The following is a 23,132-nucleotide window of genomic DNA, read 5'->3' on the forward strand; positions in this document are numbered from 1 at the left end:
GTTTCCCATCACTGAAGCTGTCTGTCATATGTCACAGATATTATAGAGTTGATTGACATTTTTAGTAGACAGCTAGGCCAGATGATTTCCTGGGGTCCCTTTCATCTCTAATATGCCAAGACTCTAAAATGCTATACATGTTCTCTTTCCTTCCGGCTCAATTTTTTGTTTTTATCTTCCACTTGTTTAATCTTTTACCCACTTCCCTCTACTAATAATCATCTCAGCCATGCAGTCAGCCTCCTAAAGTAAGTTTGTTTTTCTTTCACCTCACAAATAAACATCTTTGATGAGTAAGAAACACCACAAGAAAGCCACTTAAGCAGAAGTGCTTCCTCAAGTTTACTCCCTTAAAAGTGAGTCCCTTTCATCACGAATTCCAAAGGAAACAATTACAAACTATGATAAAAATTATGAGAAAGTGAAACTGAGAGTTAATACAAATGCATATGCAAAATACGCAGTTAGTATGTTTGATCATGTCTTCGTGTATGATGAAAAAGTTGATCTACTCTTCTTTAAGTGCTTTGGGTATCTGATCTAGATTAGGAAATGTATTAACTAGTTCAGGGCACAAAGGAACTTACAAATCTGAATAAACTCAGACTGGTTATTATTCTTCTGTTAAAAAAAAAAACTTCACTAAATTAGCAACCTCCACAAAATCTGCCAATAGCATATGTGAACAGCCAAACTTCAAAATTCTTATCATTCAGACAAATTCTAGGTAACTACTATTTACATTTTATTTTAACGAAGAAATTTCCCCCAATCTTGTCCTCCAGAACGAAAAGCCATGAAATACAAATATAGTAACCAAAAGAGTAGGGTAAGGATGTTAGTATGTTTGATCATGTCTTCGTGTATGATGAAAAAGTTGATCTACTCTTCTTTAAGTGCTTTGAGTATCTGATCTAGATTAGGAAATGTATTAACTAGTTCAGGGCACAAAGGAACTTACAAATCTGAATAAACTCAGACTGGTTATTATTCTTCTGTTATTAAAAAAAAAAACTTCACTAAATTAGCAACCTCCACAAAATCTGCCAATAGCATATGTGAACAGCCAAACTTCAAAATTCTTATCATTCAGACAAATTCTAGGTAACTACTATTTACATTTTATTTTAACGAAGAAATTTCCCCCAATCTTGTCCTCCAGAACGAAAAGCCATGAAATACAAATATAGTAATCAAAAGAGTAGGGTAAGGATGAATATCAAATATTGGTGTTCTAGGGGCTCCTGGGTGGCTCAGTCAGTTAAACATCTGCCTTCAGCTCAGGTCATGATCCCGGAGTCCCTGGATGGAGATCCACATTGGGCTCCCCACTTGGCAGGGAGTCTGCTTCTCCCTCTCCCTCTGCCTGTGGCTCCCCACTGCTTGTGCTTGCTCTCTCTCTTTCTCTCTCAAATCAATAAATAAAATCTTTAAAAAAAAAAATATTGGTGTTTTAGTTAGTGCCTTCACACAAAACTAAATAGGACTTTGCTTCAGAAGAAAAAAAGTAAGGCAAAGAGTAGAAATCAAAGGCTTACAGACTTTGATACAGACAGTACGACCTTTCCAACAATGAGAGTTAACAATGGATCATTTATCTGAAACTCTCTAGCACTAGCACAATTAAGAGGTTGGGAAACCATCCTTCCAGGAGCTGCAAAATAGAATCCTATTACGGTAAAAGAGTCCTTCTAATTCTAAAATTCCCGGATTATTTTTATTATTATTACCTTTCCCACTCTGGAAAATCTTCAAGACTCTGTCTTGTAAATGTCACCAAGCCAGTAGGTTCTACAAAAGCAATAAAAAAAGAAAAAACAAAAACAAAAACAAAACAAAACAAAACAAACATCCAAAAGAAGTTTGATTTTGGAAAGATTATATACATTCAGTAAAAAATGGGTCTAACAATGGTTATAAAACTAATTGGAAAAATACCAAGCTTAGTGTTAAAATACAAAAGAAGACTGATTTAAAATAATATTACTCTTACAGTAGGAACTCTTTCTGTAAAATAGTAAGCCCTCATTAATACACAAAACTATACAAACAGCACAATGGTACTTACTGGTAAAGTATTCTAAACTGAATACATTTGTAAAAAGTCATTGAAAAAAAAGGTGCATTAATGAGTGTAGCTTATACAACAAAGATAAAACTGAATCTAATCTGTAGACTCCTGAAAGAAAGGTGTTAATCTTACAACTAAAGATTGGTGAATGTATAAACATTTATGCATTTTACAATAAAATAAAATGTCTGTGATTAAGAAAGAAAATTGTTGGCATGCCCTTCGGAGTTGACAAAGCTAAATCCAGGGCTTAGATGACATGCAATTGCTCTACTTACAAGGCATCTTAGCTGGAAGGAGGAATTACTGGGTTCTAAGAGGTTAGAGAAGAAAGATGACATAGTTTTTAAGGAGGAATAGATATGAGGGGATCAAAATGCAGTATATTTTAGAGGAAGGTAATCCTTTTTTGTTCGGTTTACTTTTTTTTCACTAACTAGTGGCAAAGGCAACAAATAAATCAGTAGGCCAAAAGTAATTTGATTCAAATCAAAGAACAAACTAAAAAGACCTGGCCACTTCTGTTTTCTTCTGTTAAAAAAAAAAAAATGCAAGCAAGAAAGAGAAAAGCTATTAAGCAAAGAGAGATATGTCAGGAACTATTAGTGATAATGGTGGCAGAGACCCAATGAAAGCTTGACAACCATTTCATTCCTCTGGATGATCCCACATTTCTCTGTCCTCAGACGCAAGCAGTAATAACACAAAAATCATATGGAATAATTAGAGTAGAACATTAATGGGAGACTTTTTATTAATATGGGTTATAAAATATACTTAAGATTCCTTAAGAAATTTCTCTAAGGCAAATAGACAATATATTTAAAACTTAAACAAGACCAAACTATTCAAACACTGGAGAAGCAATTCCATTAATAAAAAATTAATGTCAATATCATCATTCAGTAACTTAACAGGTAAGTAAGAACATTAAATGTCGTTCATATATACTAAGAGCTCCCAAAAGAAATTCCTAAATGAGTATCACTAGCAAAGCCAGAAAAAAAGCAGAACATGGCTCTTTAGATATAATTAAAACAAAAATACTTAGCATTCTTATCACCTTTCTTCGATAAAAGGTAACTTTTACACTAGAATAGGTTATTTTAGTTAATCAAGTATTCCCCTTAATAAAAGCATAAAACAAACTGCATATGAATCATCAATTTTTAAATACTCCATCTATAAGATACTTTATCTAAAACTATACTAAAAATAATTCAGAAGGCTCTTGAAAATCTTTCAACCTCAAGATTCTCATTAAAAATATAAACATTTGAGGGGCGCCTGGGTGGCTCAGTGGGTTAAAGCCTCTGCCTTCGGCTCAGGTCATGATCTCAGGGTCCTGGGATTGAGCCCCTCATCGAGCTCTCTGCTCAGCGGAGAGCCTGCTTCCTCCTCTCTCTTTCTCTGCCTGCCTCTCTGCCTACTTGTGATCTCTGTCTGTCAAATAAAAAAAATAAATAAATAAAATAAACATTTGACAACACTGAAAAGTTGGTCTTGATGGAATTACATTTTATCAATTCTAAAAGGCACATTAACTTTTAAAACTGGGATATGTCTTTCACAATGGAAGGTATCTAGCCATTGCCACTGGTTTAGATTAAAGCTGAATTTTTCCAGAGAAGATGTGCATCCGCTTCTGCAGTCATCTGGGAGCACCACCAACCTGAGATCAGTGTGAATTAAATCCACTATTGTAGGCTTTTGTGGATCACACTGATAATATGACTTCAGACTCCAAACTTGAGGCTTGGGGTTCAAATTCTCAGGGGAGGTTCTTTTGTTTCTTCTCTAGCCAGTGCCATGGTTGACACTGGTAGTTTCTTTGTTGTCCCTTTTTTGCACAGCTTAATTTCTCATCTATCCTTAGATTGAAGGTACAGACGCTTGGTGTCTCAGCTTTGTAAAAGAGATCTCCTATGACTCCCCATCCTGAATATTTTTTCCTTCTTAGTTGTACATAACATAATGACACTTTTACCATCTACAATGTCCTAGATTTGATGAAATATTGTTTAAATAGGTTTCTGTAGTTTCTATTAAGTAGACTTCAGGCCTCCTATATAAATTGATCATTAACTTGCAAACCTCTTTTATTCCACTTCCTCCTTAAGCCTGTAGCTTTACATCCTAAAAACTTACAAAATGTGTTGCTATATTTCACAAAAAACTAAATTACCATGTACAATGAAAAAGCCAGAAAATAAATGTCTAATTATAATTTATCTTTTTCAGCCTAATTCCTAATACTTATGATGGTTTATAAATTTCTAGTTGAAAAAAAATTAGCATTTTCCCTCAAAGCAAATAAAATTCTAAAACTTAGGCAAATTAGCTTTTAGAGAAGACATACTTGATTTGACTCTAAGGACAGAAAAATAAATTCTGAATTACTTAGGTATAATAATGGAATGCATTCTACTTAGGAAAACAAATTTAGAATAACAAAAAATGCACTCATCTTTCTAACAAATTATTACAAATTCTAATTTGGCTTTATGACTCATAAACCCAAATCAGCCTTCAATTCCTTAATTATTTCATTCAGTATAGAGATCAAAACTAGAAATAAATAAGCTAAGAAATAAATAACCCCCTATCAAAGAAGCATGATATATCTTTTAAATATCAACATTCGGAAAACTGATTCCTTTCCAAAACTCTAAAAAATGTTCAATAGCAATACCTGCAAAAATAAAAAAATGCTAAGTCTACTATAATGTGAAATTATATACTAAAGGAAGAATATGAGAAAATTGACCTTAAAATGAGTCAACAATGTGCTGTAAGACAATCTGACAATCTGAATGACCATAACTGAAGAGAACTCATTTCACTTGACCAGAGTTGATCTGCTCTAGTTAGCAAAAGCAAACTTTAAGATGTTCTGGTTTCCCTTATAATCGACTTGTAGGAAAGGCCACCCGCTGGTAATAGCTAACATATATTAATCATGTAACTTCTCACTTAATATTTAGAACTATCCTATGAGGTAACTGATCATTATTCTTTTATTCTACCAACAAGGAAACTGAGGCTTAGAGGTGTTAAGAAACTTGTCTGTGGTCATCCAGCTCCTAGGGTAAGAGCAGCAATAATGATCTATTATTAGCTAGTAATAGTAACTTCCAGCACAGGTTAGACATTTATCACCACTGCCTCAGGTTATGATTAGTTTCTGGAAAACAAGATGGTTAAGGTCCAACAGAAAAAGAAACATATAAACATTAAGTACAACACTGTTTTATAAGAATTCTACAAAGTGTGAAGGGATGAGGGAAAAAAAAGAGAGGGATGAGTAGGAAGGCAACACATAGGCTGTCCTCTGTAAATAAACTAATTGTTAATAATCAATGCCTCTTTAAGTAAAGAACACCCAAAATGTATTTCCTGGTCAATATACTTTCTTTTCAAAGTATTAATTTACTGTTTTTCATTCATGAAAACTTCTCAAACCATGTTCTACTGGTCTAATTTTTATAGTATATAAAACTCACACATATTCATAGTATGCATTTAATGTATGTAACATGCATAAAATCTAGATTATAATACTGAATTATTTGGTTTGGGCACGAAAGGGTAGTTGGAACACAAAATGTTTCTGACCTGCCACTTAATCTGAACCATCTGCATCAGTGATAAAAACTGTATTAAGAATGAAAGGAATTTACTTTTCTCTGTGACTCTTCTAAAGTAGCAGAAGAGTGTTTTAAGCTTCTCTGGTTTCCTTGATGAACGTCCTTCAAACAACCTGAAAAAGACCAAATAAAGAAAATAAAAAAGAGTGATCTCAAATGCCTTAATGATTCACAAACAATAAATATATTGGTACGGAGTAAAGGCAGGCAATCCTATAATGACAGAGAACTGGAAAACCAGATTCCAACGGCATCTGGAGAAAACTAAAACCAACTAGAACCAGGCTTCTTAAAAGTTGTTCGAGTCAGATGGCACTCTAGCAACCACGTTTTTCCCATCTATCTTCCTCCAGGGAGAAGGCACCATCTGGCCCCCCAAAGTCAATTAGGCCAGTGAGTTAATGCTCAATCATTTTCCCAATGGCAGATACTAATAATTCATAATATTACTAGGTAGCTAAATGAATGAACAAAAATGGTACATGAAAAAAAATCCCCACAATTTTGTTGGGGGAGGGATGGCAATGGGTGGTTATGACACTGACAAGCAGGTATGACACAGTATTTAGGGACTGACCAATCTTTGGTAATTAAACAGATATACCCTTTGCACAGTAATCAAAACAATGCCTACTCATCTAGTTTTCAGCAACCTAGACTTGCACTACTTAATTTAGTCTTCTTTGAAATGATGTAGTATTGTTAATGGTAAAACATAATGCAATTTATCCTCAGTAAAGAAAAGCAGGGCATATGACCTGAATAGGGAGTTTGCTAAAGAATTTCAAACACAAAAGCATCCTTTGGGCATAAGATCTAGCTTTCCAAAGGCATTTAAAAATTATAAAGAAATTCTGCAGCTATAAATGGTGAGGAATTATTTATCGGCCTCTAATCACATACTCTGGCTTTACAACCAGAAACCTTCAAGTAAAAGTTCACTTTAATAAGTGATGAAATGGGTACAATTTTTCATTATTAGAAAAGCAAGCTTATGTAACTATACAGAGAGGGAAAAGTTAATTTCATGAGAAAATCCTATTGAGCAACTGAAACGAATTAAGGAAAGGGAAGGAAATGTAGATTTCAAATGATCCTGTTTTCAATGATCTGAAATTCTGTATTCAGGGTCAATTTCTGAGAAAACAGTTTATGTGAATACTTATTTCCTGAAAAGAATACTAATGTCAGAAAAGTTTTTAACCAAATTTAAAATTGAACTGACTTAAAAAATAAATAAAATAAAATTGAACTTATTTTTAAAAACAGTTTAAGAATTCCTGTATGGGGGGTCTGGGTGGCTTGTTTGGTTAAGTGTCCGACTCTTGATTTCAGCTCAGGTCATGATCTCAGGGTTGTGACATCAAACCCTGAGTTGGCTCTGCACTGGGCATGGAGTCTGCTTAAAATTCTCTCTCTCCCTCTGCCCCACATCTCTTAAAAAAGAGACCCTGTATGGTCATTTTTACTCATTTAAAAGAACTTACTTTTCTAAAATGTTTATTACAAATACACTTAAAATCCACTGCCTGCTGAAAGAAAGGATCTTTGAGAGCACAGGTTTCAGCTTGGTTTCTTATGTAATATGTCAACCAGGATAGAGTTTATTTAAATCAAAATGATAGTCAAAATGAAGAAGCCACCTGGTAGTTTAATTAAACATCCAGTATCAAATAAATGTGATTTACTAAATGAATATCTTGGGAACCACTGCAAAATCCCTTTCTAGGTTTACTACTTAGTAGAGGGAAACAGTATGAATATAAAGGCAGCCATCACCTTTTCTTAGAGATTAACTGATATACTACATAATCCAAGTAAAGTTCCTCTTCCACAGAACTACTGTGTAGTAAGGAAAAAAAGTAGTTGTTATCCTTAAGAAATAATTCTCCCCAAAATAAAAAAGTGTTCCTGCCTCATTTGTGGTCAGTTGTTTGTAAAATCACATTGAAGTTCACGTATTTCATAACCATGATGACAAATTAGTAAGCCTAAGATAAGAGCCTCTTGGGACTGTAGATTTATTACTCTAGCAATATTGACTTTCCTGGAAGATTATATGGCAGTTATTATCACCTACTACAAATGAGCACTCATTGTTTATCTTGTAGGTCCTAACCTTATCAGTACAAAGTCAAGCAGAATTTCAAGGTATTGTTTATTTGTCGCTCCAAGCCTAATTTCAAGTCATTATGTAACCAAATATGCTTTCCCGTCTTCCTGATGGAGCAGGAAATACCATGTGAGGTGGGAGGAATAAGAGACAGGAAGGAACCAAAAAATCAGGGAAGATGAAGCAGGTTTAAAACCCCTGCATGAAGTCTAAAATTCCGCAACAGTGAAGTCTGAAAGTACTATGCATAGTCACCCAAATGAAATCAATTATCCTGGTGTGAAAACTAAATAAAAACACAGGTAACAATATGAGTGAATATCACCAGAGTGATATAATATCTGAGAGACAGCATCTAGGGGGAGGAAGAAGACAGAGACCAAGAAACGAGCTCCAAGAAAGGAGAGGGAAAAAAGATGAGGCTGAGGGGCACCTGGGTGGCTCAGTGGGTTAAGCCTCTGCCTTCAGTTTAGGTCATAATCTCAGGGTCCTGGGATCAAGCCCCACATCGGGCTCTTTGCTCAACAGAGAGTCTGCTTCCCCCCTACACCCCCGCCTGCCTCTCTGCCTACTTGTGATCTCTGTCTGTCAAATAAATAAATAAAATCTTTAAAAAAAAAAAAAAGATGAGGCTGAGAAGGCAGAGAGAGAGACTAACAGAGATGGGGCTGGAGAGAGAGGGAAGGGAGACAGAAAAGCACACAGAGAGTAAGTCAACCAGAAATAGAGACTCAGAGAATGAAACCTTATAATAATCAAGCACCATGAAAATTTTTAACTTCTCAGCAATTTTTTAAAAGAGACTTATTTATTTGATGGACAGAGATCACAAGTAGGCAGTGAGGTGGTAGGGTTGGGAGGGAGGGAAGCAGGCTCCCTGCTGAGCAGAGAGCCTGATGCAGGGCTTGATCCCAAGACCTTTGGATCATGACCTGAGCTGAAGGCAGAGGCTTTAACCCACTGAGCCACCCAGGTGCCCTCAACAATTTTTCTTTTTTAATTTAGGTTTTCAAGTGCTGGGTGTGTATATTCATAGGCCTATTTTGAGTCAGCAGGTATGCATATGACCATGCACATAAACTAGACCACAATAACCCCTTTGCATATAGGAGGACATTTTGGCATTTAACTGAGTATTAGAGAGTATTTTTTTTTTTTTTAAGATTTTATTCATTTATTTGACAGAGAAAGATCACAAGCAGGCAGAGAGGCAGGCAGAGAGAGAGGAGGAAGCAGGCTCCCTGTGGAGCAGAGAGCCCAATGCGGGACTCGATCCCAGGACCCCGAGACCACGACCCGAGCCGAAGGCAGCGGCCCAACCCACTGAGCCACCGAGGCACCCTCTAGACAGAAAAAGCCAGTCAGGCAACCTCGCTTTTGTTCTCAACAAAACTTTTTATTTTCAAGGAAATAAGTCAATCAAAGGTCAGATACTTATTAACTGATGTTTTTCTTTCCTTACATATAAAGAAAATCATAGTTTAATAAAATCTTTCCCTGAATAGAATATTGATAACATTACTGGAATTGAATTCTAGGCACACACACACACCCTCATGTGATTTCAAGTTAAGGATTAATCCCATTAGTACACGGTAAATCAAACTCAAAGCACTGTAACCTCCACTTTAAAACAGATGCAAATGATAATCTGGAACCTAGCCACAAAGTCATTCTTGGCTCTTCTGTGAAGCAATCTGCCATATGGCCCCAACAGCACTTTCAATCCAGGGAAGAGGCAGATGTAAAAGCCTCCTGGGCTGACCACTGCTGCAACCCACAATTAATCTCTGACCATCAGTTTCTAAGCAATCTCAGAAGCATCAATGCTAATCACATTGGAAGCCTTTATATGAATGTTTAGGCCCTGCAAGGCAAGCAGGGGAAAAGGTCAGGGGTATTTAACATAACTAAGCAGAGCTGGAAGAACACAACAATAAATAAAAACAGGAAGACTTATTCAATTTATTGACGTCAGCCTCCCACCACATACTCTTAACCATTTTTCTTATTCAATCAACTAGCTAGCCATAGCCCTTCTGAGGCTAACTACACTCACATACACATACAACTCCCAACTGCCAGAGCTATCATCATAAATAGAAACTAGGCAAACAAGACAACACCACCACAACAAAATGCTCCATAATCAGTTTATCAAATGGCTCATGAAATTAGGTACTTGATCTTTCATAAGTCACATGAAAAAGGGGAACTTTTGGTTGTTTTCCACTTCTAGAGCACACTCAGAGCATTCTGCTTAAGAGGAAGTAAGACATAATAAATGAGCACTGAGTGTGAACAGAAGACAGTATCCAGGTCCCAGTTCTGCTGACAAGTCATTTACTCTCACTAAACCTATCAGTATAGAGGTTTCCCTTCCTAGAAACTATCATTGATAGAATCAAAGTAAACTGTCAATAGACAGCATTAGTGATCATATATAGTCATCATTCCTGGTGGGTTTTGTTGTTGTTATTTTTTTGCTAGTTTAGGCTTCTTAAATACATACCATCTCCCCAAGTGCTGACATCCTGGCTGCTAGGATTCCCTAAAACAATTGTAGAGACTACCATAGGCTTTACTTGCACTTAATTAATTTTCAACACTCTGGTGACCAAAAGAATATCCATCAACCAGAAGACAGGAATATGCTTGTATTCAAATTTTCAATAGATTAAGCTCTTATTTGGTGAAAATGCTATTGGGATACTATGAGTTTAAATCCTTTCATGATCACTCTGGACTGACAAATGACTTTCATTTTACAGACTGAGAATTATTTCTAAGGATAGTTTTAGTTTCTGATTAGCTATGATGTAAGAAGTATTAACCTAATTAACCTGAATAATTATTCAAACGGAGGCCGGATAGTGGAATGGTTAAGGGACACAGCTTCTAGAGGAATACTTTATCCTGAGTTTGAATCCCAGTTATACCAGCTAACTTAGGGAAGTAACCTACCCTCTCTAAGCCTCCATCGCCTCATCTGAAAAATGAAAAAAAAATACCTAATTTATAAATTTGATATATTAGGTAAAAAAATAACAGTATGGTGACTGATCCATAGCAAGTACTTAATAAAGATTAGGTATTGTTATTAAGAATTAGTCTCATGCAAAAAAAAAAAATCTCATGCCCAGTAAAGAAATCAACATTAATTTACATAAAATGCTTACATTGTTCAAATCCATATTCCCTTCATTAAGAAAAATAGCTCAGCCTCTTTTCCCGTCAAACCTAACATGCTGATGTTCAGAACCAACCAGCTCAACTTTCAGAATAAATGACCCTGCACAATGAAAAAGATAAACACATGCCTTTGCCAAGAAGTTCCAGTATTCCTCTGTCAGAAGTTTAGCTGAAAACGAATGATGCTTTAAAATGAACACATGTGGGGTTGCTCGGGTGGCTCAGTTGGTTAACTGTCTGCCTTGGGCTCATGTCATGATCCCAGGGTACCAGGATGGAGTCCCACAACAGGCTCCTTGCTCAGTGGGGAGTATGCTTCTCCCCCTTCTTGTGCTCCCCCTACTTGTGCTCTCTCTCTTACTCGTTCACTCTATCTCAAATAATAAAATCTTAAAAATAAAATAAATAAAATCAACACACCTTATAATTGAAATAAAGCCTGGTAATTGTGGCAGGAAATGGGAAGTCACAAAAGCCAAGGCTTCCCAAGACTACTTCTACCTGTCACCCATTCCAAACCTGAGGTCTATTTTACTATTGAGAAAAGAATGCTGTCAATGTAGCAGGGGCCCAGCCTTTAGAGGACCCTGTGGACTTGTTTCTCTTACATGCTGAATGGACAGTGATGGGGAAGGGGAGGTTATGATACTGTGTCTATGGGGCTATAGTTAGAAAGGAAGAAGCTAGCTGTTTAAGAAAGGCTCAAAAAGGGGCGCTGGGTGGCTCAGTGGGTTAAGAAAGACTCAAAAAATTTGTAGGAGTCCAACCTCAAAATCAAATTATAAAAATCATCCACTCTTTTTATTAACTTTGTCTTCTGCTCCGTTTCTGATGATTGACTTGTAACTATTTTTCTTCTGATTATAAAAGTAATATATGTTTATTATAAACAATTTCAAAAATATAGAAAAGGATGAAATAAAAGCATTAAATATGTTTATCTCACTACCCAATGGTAATCATACTTTTATTCATTTTCTTGTCAGTCCATTTTCCATGCTCATACGTGTACTAATGTGAACACAAAGATATAATTAACAGACACAGATATTTTAACATAATTGAGATATTCTACATATAACTTTTAAATCCTTATTAAAGACTACAATTGCTAATTCTTTTTTTTTAAGATTTTATTTGTTTGTTTGTTTATTTGAAAGAAAAGAACAAGGGGAGGGAGTAGAGGGAGAGAGATAAGCAGACTCTACGCTGAGTGTGGAGTCAGGCACAGAGCGTGATCCCAGGATCCTGAGATCACAATCTGAGTGGAACTCAAGAGTCAGATGCTCCAGCTCAACTAGTTAAGCCACCCAGGCACCCCTACAATTGCTATTTCTAATCATGCTTAATCTTCTGCTGCTCCCTTTCTGCGCTTTTTCTTATTTTAACCAATAAGGTATATATATTTGTAGTTATCCACAGAGAGCTTTTAGCTTTTCTAAGAAAAGGGCTATAAATATTTAACCAAGATATCAGACTAAAGTGATTTGTGAAGAGTTTAAACACCAAATTCTTTTTTTTTTTTTTTTTTAAGTAAACTCTGCACCCAACATGGGGCTGAAACTCACCATCCCAAGATTAGGACTAGCATGCTCTACCAACTTAGCCACCCCGGTGCCCCTAAATACTGAATTCTTCATGGGTGAAACTTAACATCTACAATTTGTTTAAAAAAAAAAATTTTTTTTTAAGTGGGGTTGGATAGGTGAAAACAGAGCAAAATAAAAAATTCTGTTAAGTACTGAAGATGGATAAACATGGGTTCACAATACTGTTTTCTTTACTTTTTAGTATGTTTGAAAATATCCTTAACAGTTTTAAAAATAACTTTTTTGGGAAAAGATTGGCTCTCTGATATAACCTTAACTTAGTAAGAGAATGCACAGTTCTAATCTAAAAAATAAATTTAAGAGGTCTATAATTAAATCAAAGAATCAATCTGAGAAAGCCTGGATCTAAGACATCAAAGGTTTATCTGAGGGACCATCAAGATACAAGCACTAGCTGACTACTCACCCCATAGAAACAAACTGTAAGTGGCCATGGAAACCCCAATTCTAAAGCATTATTTTTTTTAAGTAAGAATATATTTATGTATTTATGTTTTTATTTATTTTTATTAACATAATATATTATTTGCTTCAGGGGTACTTGTCTGTGAATCATCAGCCTTACACAATTCACAGCACTCATCATACCACATACCCTCCCCCAATGAATTCTAAAGCATTATTAATTAGAGCTACTGCTTACCAAAACCCGAAACCAGAAAACACTCATTTTAAATTTTTTTTTAAATTTAAAATTTTAAAATTTATAGTATCCCTGGTGATCCTGACGCTGATCAAACATTTATTCCAAATAAACAGAAGGACTATTTACTCTACAGAGATCCTTATTATTAATATAACTAATACTCTTCATGGAAACAGATAATTACATTTCTACAAAATTAAATTTCCACTGTTTACTTACATACAAAATTTGACCATTTCCTTTCTATACTAAAAAAAAAACCTGTAAGAGATGCATAGCCCTTAACTACGAACAGAAAAAAAATCTTAAACAATTTCTCAAATAAGCCAAAAATAGTTAATAAACAGGTTCTTTACACAAGTACAATTGTAGATACCAATGTTCTGTGTTTTCTCCCAGTCCTATCCCAAATACTAAAGAAATCAAAGGCAAAAACTTGAATTATATACTGCTTAAAAATCAAACATTTCCTAATTCCTATGGATAAGATGCAGTTTGAAAAATAAAGAACAGTAGACTAAGAACTAAGGGTCTAAGTTTTCATCCTAGCACTCTGCCACTAATCAATTTCTCAAGTACTTCATCTGTAAAACTTATTTTCATTCACTCGATGTGGATTTACTGAAGGCCTATAATGCATGAAACTTAATGAAAGGTAAGACCCCTGTCCCCACTGATGGGCGCTTGACTGAGCCCAGTCAGCCAAATGTCCAAATCTTGATTTTGGCTCAGGTCACAATCTCAGTGTTGTGAGAGATCAAGCACCACGTTAGGCTCAACACTCAAGAGGGAGTCTGCTTGAGATTCTCTTTCTTCCTCTGCCCCTCACCCAGCTCTCTCTCTCTCTCTTTTCTCAAATAAATCAATCTAAAAAAGAAAAAAAAAATCCCTGTCCCCACTGAAAGGATGAAACAAGCAACTATAACAAAGTAGTGTAGGTGGTACAGTAGGAAAAGTAGAGAACACTGAAGGCACATGCCTGGTTGTATCCCAGATGCCTCCTTTCACCTACCCACCAATCCAGTCTGTCACCATCACAATGACTTGCCCTTGAAACGTCACCATATCTCCACCATGACCACTACATGATCCCAGCTATCATCCTTTCCTTTCTGGTGTATTGCAACAGCCTCTCCAACTGGGTAAACTCATTGTACCATGGCCCTTCTCGACTCAGTACCCACACTGCAGTCAGAATAAACTTTTGAAAATGCTAATCTGATCAAATACATCAGCTTCCTCCTTCTCCCATACCAGATCCTTTAATGAGTTTCTATTGCCTTAGGAAGGCCTCGTAAGCACAGCAGGATTGCCTACTGGCCCCCATCTCCTTCTGCAACTTGTCCTCTCTCTCTGTGCTGCATCCACACTGGTCTTCTCTCAGTCCCTGGGGATATCATGTCCTTTTTACCACAGTGCCTTTGTACATGCTGTACCCCCTGCCCAGAATGTAATCATCTCTCCTTTTCTCCTTGGTAAAAAATTCTACTCACCCCTTTATACTTAGTTCAAAAGTTATTTCTTCAAGAAAGGTTTCCTTTATTAAACTACATCCTTTCTAATAAAGTATCACAATGCTATATACCTCTCCTTGATGTAACAGAAGTAGACACAGACCTTCATAGGAACCCAAAGGAGTAGCAAACCTATCCTGGCAGGATCAGAGCTATCAGAAGCAGTGATACATGAACTGATACATGAAGAAGGTATAAAATTGTGGATGAAAGAAAGGCAGAGAAATCAGAAACTGGTTCATCCCTTCTCTTGTAACCCGCAAGGCACTTAACAAACTGTGGAGAATACTGTAATTACTCACTATATGTTTGAACTAAATAACTAAATACTATTCTCTTAAAACATACTTAGCTTTAACATACTGACTCAGAATTAGGTTAACAACATTTTCCTCACAACTGATATTTACACAATCAAAGAGAATATAGTATAAAATGGATACCTCTTGCTGGGATTTTAAATAAATTCTCTTACACAGGTGACATTATTTTTCATTGTTTCTCCACTCCTTCTTAGTGTTAATAATGGAGAGTAACCATATAATAACAAAGATTTTCATTGAATTTTAATTATCTTGCCTGCAAAATGGCAAAAATACCACTTAACTTACTGCATTATAAAAATTAAATTAGATAATTTGACATAAAATGTTTGGCCTACGGCAAATCCCTGGACAAATATTAGTTCCTCCCCCCTTCTCTATTTCACTTTTAAAGAGGTGTTCTCTGAAAACATACCGATTGAAGTTAATGTCTGGGTAGCTAGAATACTCAGATTTCATCTTAGCATTTCGCCGTGGAAATGTGCAGAAGAAAGCATTAGCTAAAAGACTGGCAATCTGTTCCTGTGACATTGTGATGGAATGATTCATCTTCTGTTTCAGGAGTGGTATTGGCTGATAGAGGAAACAAAATATACAGACAAGAAGAACAATAATTAGTTTAGCAATTTTAAAAGCAGAGGCACCAAATTGCATTTGCTAAATTAAGGCAGGAATAATTTCAGGCCACTCTTAAATCCGTAAATCAGCAGTACTGTTGAAGTCAAGGGCAGTTCATCAAGGATGATTGGAAAAGTGTACTTGTTTGACAAACTGCAGATTTCTAATCAATAATAATGATAGTGAAGAGAACACAAAATGTTACTTATTAGAGGAAAACAAGATTGCTTTAGCAAGTAGGAAATAAAACACATTATCCATATAATGAAAAATTTAAACAAAAGATGAAACAAAAAATGCAACATTGAGTTTAGCTGTTGTTACATATGCTAAATTTTATTTTCACTTGTATTTATAATGGCCAAATGGAGCAATTTTTCTATCTTAGTCCTAAATAAAATGATCTAAGGAAATTAATTCAATAAATAAGTCTTTTCCTTCTAATTCTGAGTTACACTTTACTTTGACAATTTCTTTATGAGATCTAAATCTAATTTTATTAAAGCAATTAATAGGACAGGTGTATACAGACTTATGTGTAACTTGTAAGAAGATAGGCATTTCCTACATACTCATTTTAAGCCAAGGAAGACACAGGGCATTTTCCCTTCAAAGATTTTTATGATGGAAATGTCTTCTAGTTTTACCAAATCCAAATTCATTGACCTTTTCTTTTCAGTATAACCCATGGACCTAACTATTATGTTCAGTTGGTCTTATTCTATTTTAAATGTTTAAACTATATGTTTTCAAAGTCATGATGGTAAAGTCAAATTTATGTATCAGTTGTAAAGTTTTTAAAATGCTCCAACATAATGTTTAAGATGCTTTTCCTTCTACCTTTCGGTAAGACACCAAAGGAAGAATCCTGGATAACTGCATTTATTTCAAACCAGTATACAAAGACAACTGTCCTGATCATATCTAAGGAGTCAACACCAAAAATGAAACTGAGGAAAGGCAGGCATGACAAATCGAAACTAAAATAACAATTAATTTTTTTCTAAGTAACAGAAAACATACAGCAGTATGTTCTAGCAATGAATTTGCTAGAAAAAGAAAAGGTTAAATTTGCAGTTCAACTATTTCCCTTGGGAAAATACAAAGTTAAACTAACAAGGGAGATGGAAAGAATCACTATAATATCCAAAATTTTCTCCTTTTAGGCCTTAGCAATTACCATTTCTAAGAAAGAAGAAACAGAGAGGTCATATGGGCTTCTATTTCCATCCTATACACTTATTTACAACCCAGCAATGAGTTTGGAAAAGGTGACAATGTATCAATGGCTTCAAGCAAACTGTTACTTAGTTTTTTATAAGTTTTAACTGCAATTTACCAAGTTATCCATAAAAATGACTTTAAAAAGTAATGGTAATATTTTAGGCTTACTGAACAATAAACACAAACATCTCTTAACCCCCAAATAACAAAACAGTACAAATTTTAAATACAGTAATTGATTTCTATCTTCTTGGAGGAGGAATGTCTCAAAGCTCAACATTTAGGGAGAACTAGAAACTGTGAATCTTTTAAGTGTTCAGCTAGATAAAATAAGAGACTGACTGATTTAATAGGAACCAAGATTTTTCAAAAAGTTAATCTCAAAAATCTGCTTCCTTCCTTTAATTTGCTTTTTATAAATCTAAAATTTACCTTTTGGGTTTGGCCTACAGAATGTTAATGTGATAAATCATTAAATAACCACATATGCAATTTAACTTGCCAAAGATACATTGTGATATCAAAGTGAAATGTTAACCTTTACAGGAGAGATTTACTTTTCAGTAGAGTAGAAAGCCCAGACTTAAAATGTTCTCCCCATTAATACATGAATAGAAGAACAAAATTGTTTTTAGCCAGGCCAAAATGTTGGGGAGCCACAAGTCCAATTTTGTTTTACCAAGTGCTTTGTTAGAACTTGTAAATTTAGATATTTTTGAATATGTGTCTCATTACATAAAATATGGAAATGCTCTTCTTGCCTAAGTGCAAGGGGAAGAGAAGATTAAGTGATTCATGTCTAAAGGCTATATACTATCAATTATGAACTACATGTTGAATTAAAAGACCATTTAATTAAGCACATGGAACAGCTTTGAGGTCACAAAGAGGATTTCCCTTCAAGAAGAATATAATATAGTAGGGGGAGATATATAAAGATAAAAATCACAAAATAATGTTCTAAGTGTGACTTGAGTGTCATAGGAGGCGTTAACTTTGGCTAGGAGAGGTAGGGAAGGCTTCGCAGGAGACATAAAAGTTAAGCACAACCTAAGAGATAGTAAGGGATTTTACTAGGTAAGGAAAAAAGCAATGAGAAAAAGGAAAAAGAGTGAACATAACACATAAGCAAGCAAAAAAACCTTCCAACATAAATAAGGAGTATTAATATGTATTTTCCCTGCCCAATAGAAAACTTATTTCAGATACAATGCATTAATGATGTGAAATTAAAGTTACATAAAATGAGAAATATCACAGTAAGATGCTAACAAATATGGCACATCAAAAAACATACAGTGGTTCTTAACTGAAGGTGGCATGGCCCTCAACCATTTGCTTATGTTTTTAGGTTGTTCCAATGACCGTGGCTGTGGTTTTGTAGGTATCCCCAATGACAAATTACTATGTGTGAAACCATTTCTGACATGTGTAAACTATTCCACCCAAAATGTCCCTAGGGCCTCTGTAGAGCAATAGTATTACCAAAACCCTGGCTAGCATCCATGCAGCAACAGGGCTGGCTCTAGAAACAAAAGACAGAGGCAAATTCACAACCTATGTTGTGAGAAACATAGGACGAAAATTATAAAGAACAAACCAACAACCTCTTATGGTGATCTGAAAAATGTGTCCACAAATTCTTGGATATTTCCTCCTTTTAAAATATTTTTTAAAAATTTTTTATATTAGAGAGAAAGAGAGCATGAGCGGGAGGGTCAGAGGATGAGGGAGGGAGAATTCCAAGCAGACCCTGAGCTGAGTGCAGAACCCAACACAGGGCTCGATCTCACAATCCTGAGATCGAAACCAAGAGTCAGACACACTCAACCAACTGTGCCACCCAGGAACTCTGATATTTCCTCCTTCTAAGAAAGTCTAATTACCATCTCCTTGAGTGTGGATTAGATTTAGTGACTAATTTGTAATCAACAGAAAAATAGCATGAGTGATAGTAGGTGCCTTCAAAAACTAGGTCAAAAAAGGCACTGCCAACTTCCTGTTCTCTCCCTTAGGTGGCTTGTTCTGGAGAAGTTAGCAAGCATATCGTGAGGACAAGCCAGTCAGACTAGGGAGAGGGCCATCGCAAGAAACTGAGGGCTTCTGGGCACCTGGGTAACTCAGGTGGTTAAGCCTCTGCCTTCAGCTCAGGTCGTGATGCCAGGGTCCTGGGACTGAGTTCCGTTATCAGGCTTCCTGAGAAGCCTGCTTCTCCCTCTGTCTCCATCTCCCTCTCTCTGTGATGAATAAATAAAATCTTAAAAAAAAAGAAAGAAAGAAAGAAATTGAGGGCTTCTGCCAAAAGCCATGTGAGTAAACCAACTTAGAGGCGGCTCCTCCAGTTTCAGTGAAAGCTTCAGAGAAGGACTGCAGCCCTGACCAACACCCCGACTGCGACCACGAAAGAGATTGTGAGCCAGAACCACTCAGCAAAGCTGTTCCTGAATTCCTGACAGACAGAGACTGTGAGATAATTAATGTTTGTTGCTTTAAGCCACAAAATTTTGGCAATTTATTATATAGCTATAATTAACATACTCCCCCCAAAAAGAATACCAGATTCTTTCATTTTTAAAAGTTAAAAAAGTACCATGACCTCACTTGTTATATAATACACCACTGGGGGGAAAGGAAGAGCCATTCTGAAGATGAATGTTCTAAATCCATTAGTATGTCTTAGAATAATGACATTTTTTTTAAAGTCAGAGATTGTTTAAACAAAAGGAGAATAGGAACTCTGAATAAGCAAACCTCAACAGTGTAAACTGAAGCTCAGAAATTGAATGCTGCATTTTTAATGTCCTTTTGTAGCATTCCCTCTAGCCTCTAACCTTTTCTTCAGTATAGCAAAATCCTTACACTCTTTGGTAGAAACTGTTTCCCATCTCTTTCTTCTCTCTCTTTGACCCTGGCCATTAGAGTGAAAAAGAAATTCAATTTTGAGTGCGAAGGACGCTACTGAGGAAGAAGTTTATTTCTACTAACCTGGGTGCAAATATTGGGCAGACAGAGTGCAATTTTCACCATATCAGGCAAAATGGACTGATATAAATGTTGAGCTTCTGCTTCTTCAAGTACCTGAAAACCAATCAAATATATTAGTGAATAATAACCAATTAACAAATGTTTGTTATGAAATTAAATTACATACCTGCTTTTCATTGAATCCCATAAGGCATTTTATCAGTATCATCAAACACATGTAAAAGTACACCAACAGATATGCACTAAGGTGGAACTTGGGTATTTAAAAACTCTTTTTTTTTTTAAGATTTTATTTATTTATTTGACAGAGAAAGCATAAGCAGAGGGAACAGCAGAGGGAGAGGGAGAAGCAGGCTCCTCAATGAGGACCCTGGGATCATGACCTGAGCCAAAGGCAGATGCTTAACTGACTGAGCCACTCAGGCACCCCTACAAATTCACTTTCAAATGTATCTAATCTACCTGAATACCCTCTGAAAGCTAATAAAGTATCCCAAATATCAAATATCTCTCATGTCAACTTACACAATTAAATGAAACACTTGCAAATAAAAAAACCCAGCACATTCTGCCCTTGGTTGCAACTAAAAACTGCTAGACCACTAAGGACTCACTAAGAAACCCTAGAACCTATCCAGTTTCAATTGTTCATAATTTTAAAAAATCACCATAAAAAACATACTAATCATTTCAGAGCACAGTATATTTTTCAAATCTAACCTACTGGGTAGTAAACAATGAGTTTCTGATGATCATACAATTTTTATTTTAAGGCACCGTTGGCAGGTTAAAACCACAATTCCCACATCATAATTTGAAGCACAACAAAGACAACATTCATAGCCCATTTTTATCTTTTATAATTTCCCATCCCTACAGGCTATAGAAATTAGTTTAGGTCTTTTGATCTAATTTCTCTCTAAAAATGTGTCTTTAAAAGTACTGAAAATGAAAACACTGTTAATTTGGAAATTAACCAATTTGGAAATAACCAATTAACCATTTGGAAATTGTTAAGTCAGGATTAAAGTAAAACATTTATCAACTTAAAATTACATTTGAACTAAAGGAGGTCCCATTTATAACCCAGTCTGATTCTGTCATTATTACATAGGAAAAAAAACTGTGGAAAAGGAGGTTACCTGATTATCCTAGCTTGATAAGGTCAATTAGCAACTAAATCAAAACTAGAACCCAAGTGTTCCCACCTCTATTCCACTATTCTCCCCACTTCTGTACTTGAAAGGGATTAATGAGGACACAGACTCTTCACAAACCTACAGACTTTCTTTGCTATAAATTGGAATTAAGGAACCTTCATTCGTCTATCTGAAGCTGCACAAGGTATGTATGTAAATAGAAAAAGTAACAATTTACATCCACTCCAGTTTTATAGAGAATTTCTAACACTAAGAATTGTCATTATATCAATACGCTAACATCCAATCTATGCTTAAGCTCCCTCTCTAAATTAGGACAGTGTTAGATCTTTTCTTGTAGTACCAAAGGTCCTTAAACTGTTTTGTTTGTTTCTTTTTGCCAGTCTATTTTCTTTGTATTGTTCAAAATGAGTAATTCTGTTGTTCTCTTTCAAGTTCACCATTTCTTTCTTCTGTCATCCCATTTCTTCATTGAGCTCATTCATAGCACTTCTTTAAAAATTTCAGTTATTGTATTTTTCAGTTCTAAAATTTTTATTTGGTTTTATCTTTATAGCTACAATTTCTTTTCTGAAACTATTTTTTCATCATTTTTGGCAGACTTGTAATAGCTCATTGAAGACTTTTGTGATGGCTCCTTGAAAATCTTGTCACATAATTCTAAAAGTTGTTTATCTTGGGGTTGAGGTCCATAGATTGTCTTCTCATTTCAACGCAGATTTTCCTGATTCTTGGTGATGAGTCGTCTTTTATTGGAATCTGGGTATCTTGGGTATTATGTTATGAGATTCTGGATCTTATTTAAATCTTGTTTTAGCATGCCTTCTGTAACAGAGGAAGGCAAAAGCTAACTCGTTACTGCCAGTTCGGAGTAGAAACTCAGGCCCCCTACTTGTCAGGAGTGGGGAAGGCATCTTGTGCCACTGGGTGGAAGTGAGAGTTCAAGCTCCCGGACAGACCTCTACTGTACATCGAGGGCCTGGTAGACCATAGCTGGTCAGTATTTTCTCTACCGTTCAGAGTGTTCTTATGTTTATACAGTATCCAGGGTTTTAACTACATTTAGTAGAATGGACAGGGTGAAATGTCTACCCAAACATTTTAACCTAAAGACATTTAACTTTTATATGTCTAAATGGGCTGACAGCTTCTCTTTTGGGTACCTATCCTTGTCTTTTAAAATTGACAGACCAAGTAGTTGCTGCCGTGCTTTGCTGATGGTCACAAGCTTTAAAATATCACTTATTTATCTGATAAAATGTTACTGCACTGGACTTCTTCACAACTGTCAACACTTCAGAGCTATGTCTAAATGCTGCTTTGGAAACGCAAATGAGAACATAACCAACCCAACTACTGTTTGAGATAGAATGCATAATTTATGGGGCGCCTAAGTGGCTCAGTCAGTTAAGCAGCTGCCTCTGGCTCGAGTCATGATCCCAGGGTCCTGGAATGGAGTCCCACATCAGGCTCCCTGCTCAGCGGCGAGCTTGCTTCTCACTCTCCCTCTGCCTGCTGTTCTGCCTACGTGTGCTCTCTCTCCGTCTCTCTAATAAATAAATAAAATCTTCAAAAAAATAGAATGCATAATTTAAAAAGCTACCATGATCTTCAGCTTTCTCACATATTAGTATTTTTATGCTAATGTTACCTTTTATAAATTATTATTTATTATTAACCTATACAGGGCAAACCAAGATATAAATGGTAAAAGGTTTTTAAAATATAAGTCATTTCTTTACTTCCAGGGTAGCAAGAACCTTGAATAGAATAAATGTTTATTTATAATACAGCACCTATTATGTTTATTTTATAATAATGGCAATGATGATTATAAGGAAAATAAACATAAGACAATAAAAGGAGAGTTTCATTAAATTTTCTCACATGTAAAGCCCTGCTCTCTATTGGGTTGTCTGCATACATAACTATATGTTGCAGGTGTTTCTGCATATGTATTGTATATGTGTATGTGTATTGTATTTTTATTCTAGTCCCACAAAGCGTATGTATGTCTCAAAGTGTATGT

At 35.6% G+C, this 23,132-nt stretch overlaps 1 protein-coding gene across 7 annotated transcripts in view; it reads right to left on the minus strand.

Annotated features, from left to right (window-relative positions):
* PARG (poly(ADP-ribose) glycohydrolase) overlaps positions 1–23,132 on the minus strand; it is a 123,196-nt gene that overhangs the window by 49,159 nt on the left and 50,905 nt on the right. For all 7 annotated transcript variants that reach the window (XM_046027969.1, XM_046027968.1, XM_046027972.1 and 4 more), the window contains 4 exons: positions 19,944–20,036; positions 15,532–15,689; positions 5,752–5,831; positions 1,731–1,791 (listed from right to left, as the gene is read on the minus strand). In XM_046027969.1, coding sequence (XP_045883925.1) covers positions 1,731–1,791; positions 5,752–5,831; positions 15,532–15,689; positions 19,944–20,036 — 392 coding nt within the window. The remainder of the gene's footprint in view (positions 1–1,730; positions 1,792–5,751; positions 5,832–15,531; positions 15,690–19,943; positions 20,037–23,132) is intronic.

The sequence above is a fragment of the Meles meles genome, chromosome 13, assembly GCF_922984935.1.
Source record: "Meles meles chromosome 13, mMelMel3.1 paternal haplotype, whole genome shotgun sequence".
NCBI lineage: Eukaryota > Metazoa > Chordata > Mammalia > Carnivora > Mustelidae > Meles > Meles meles.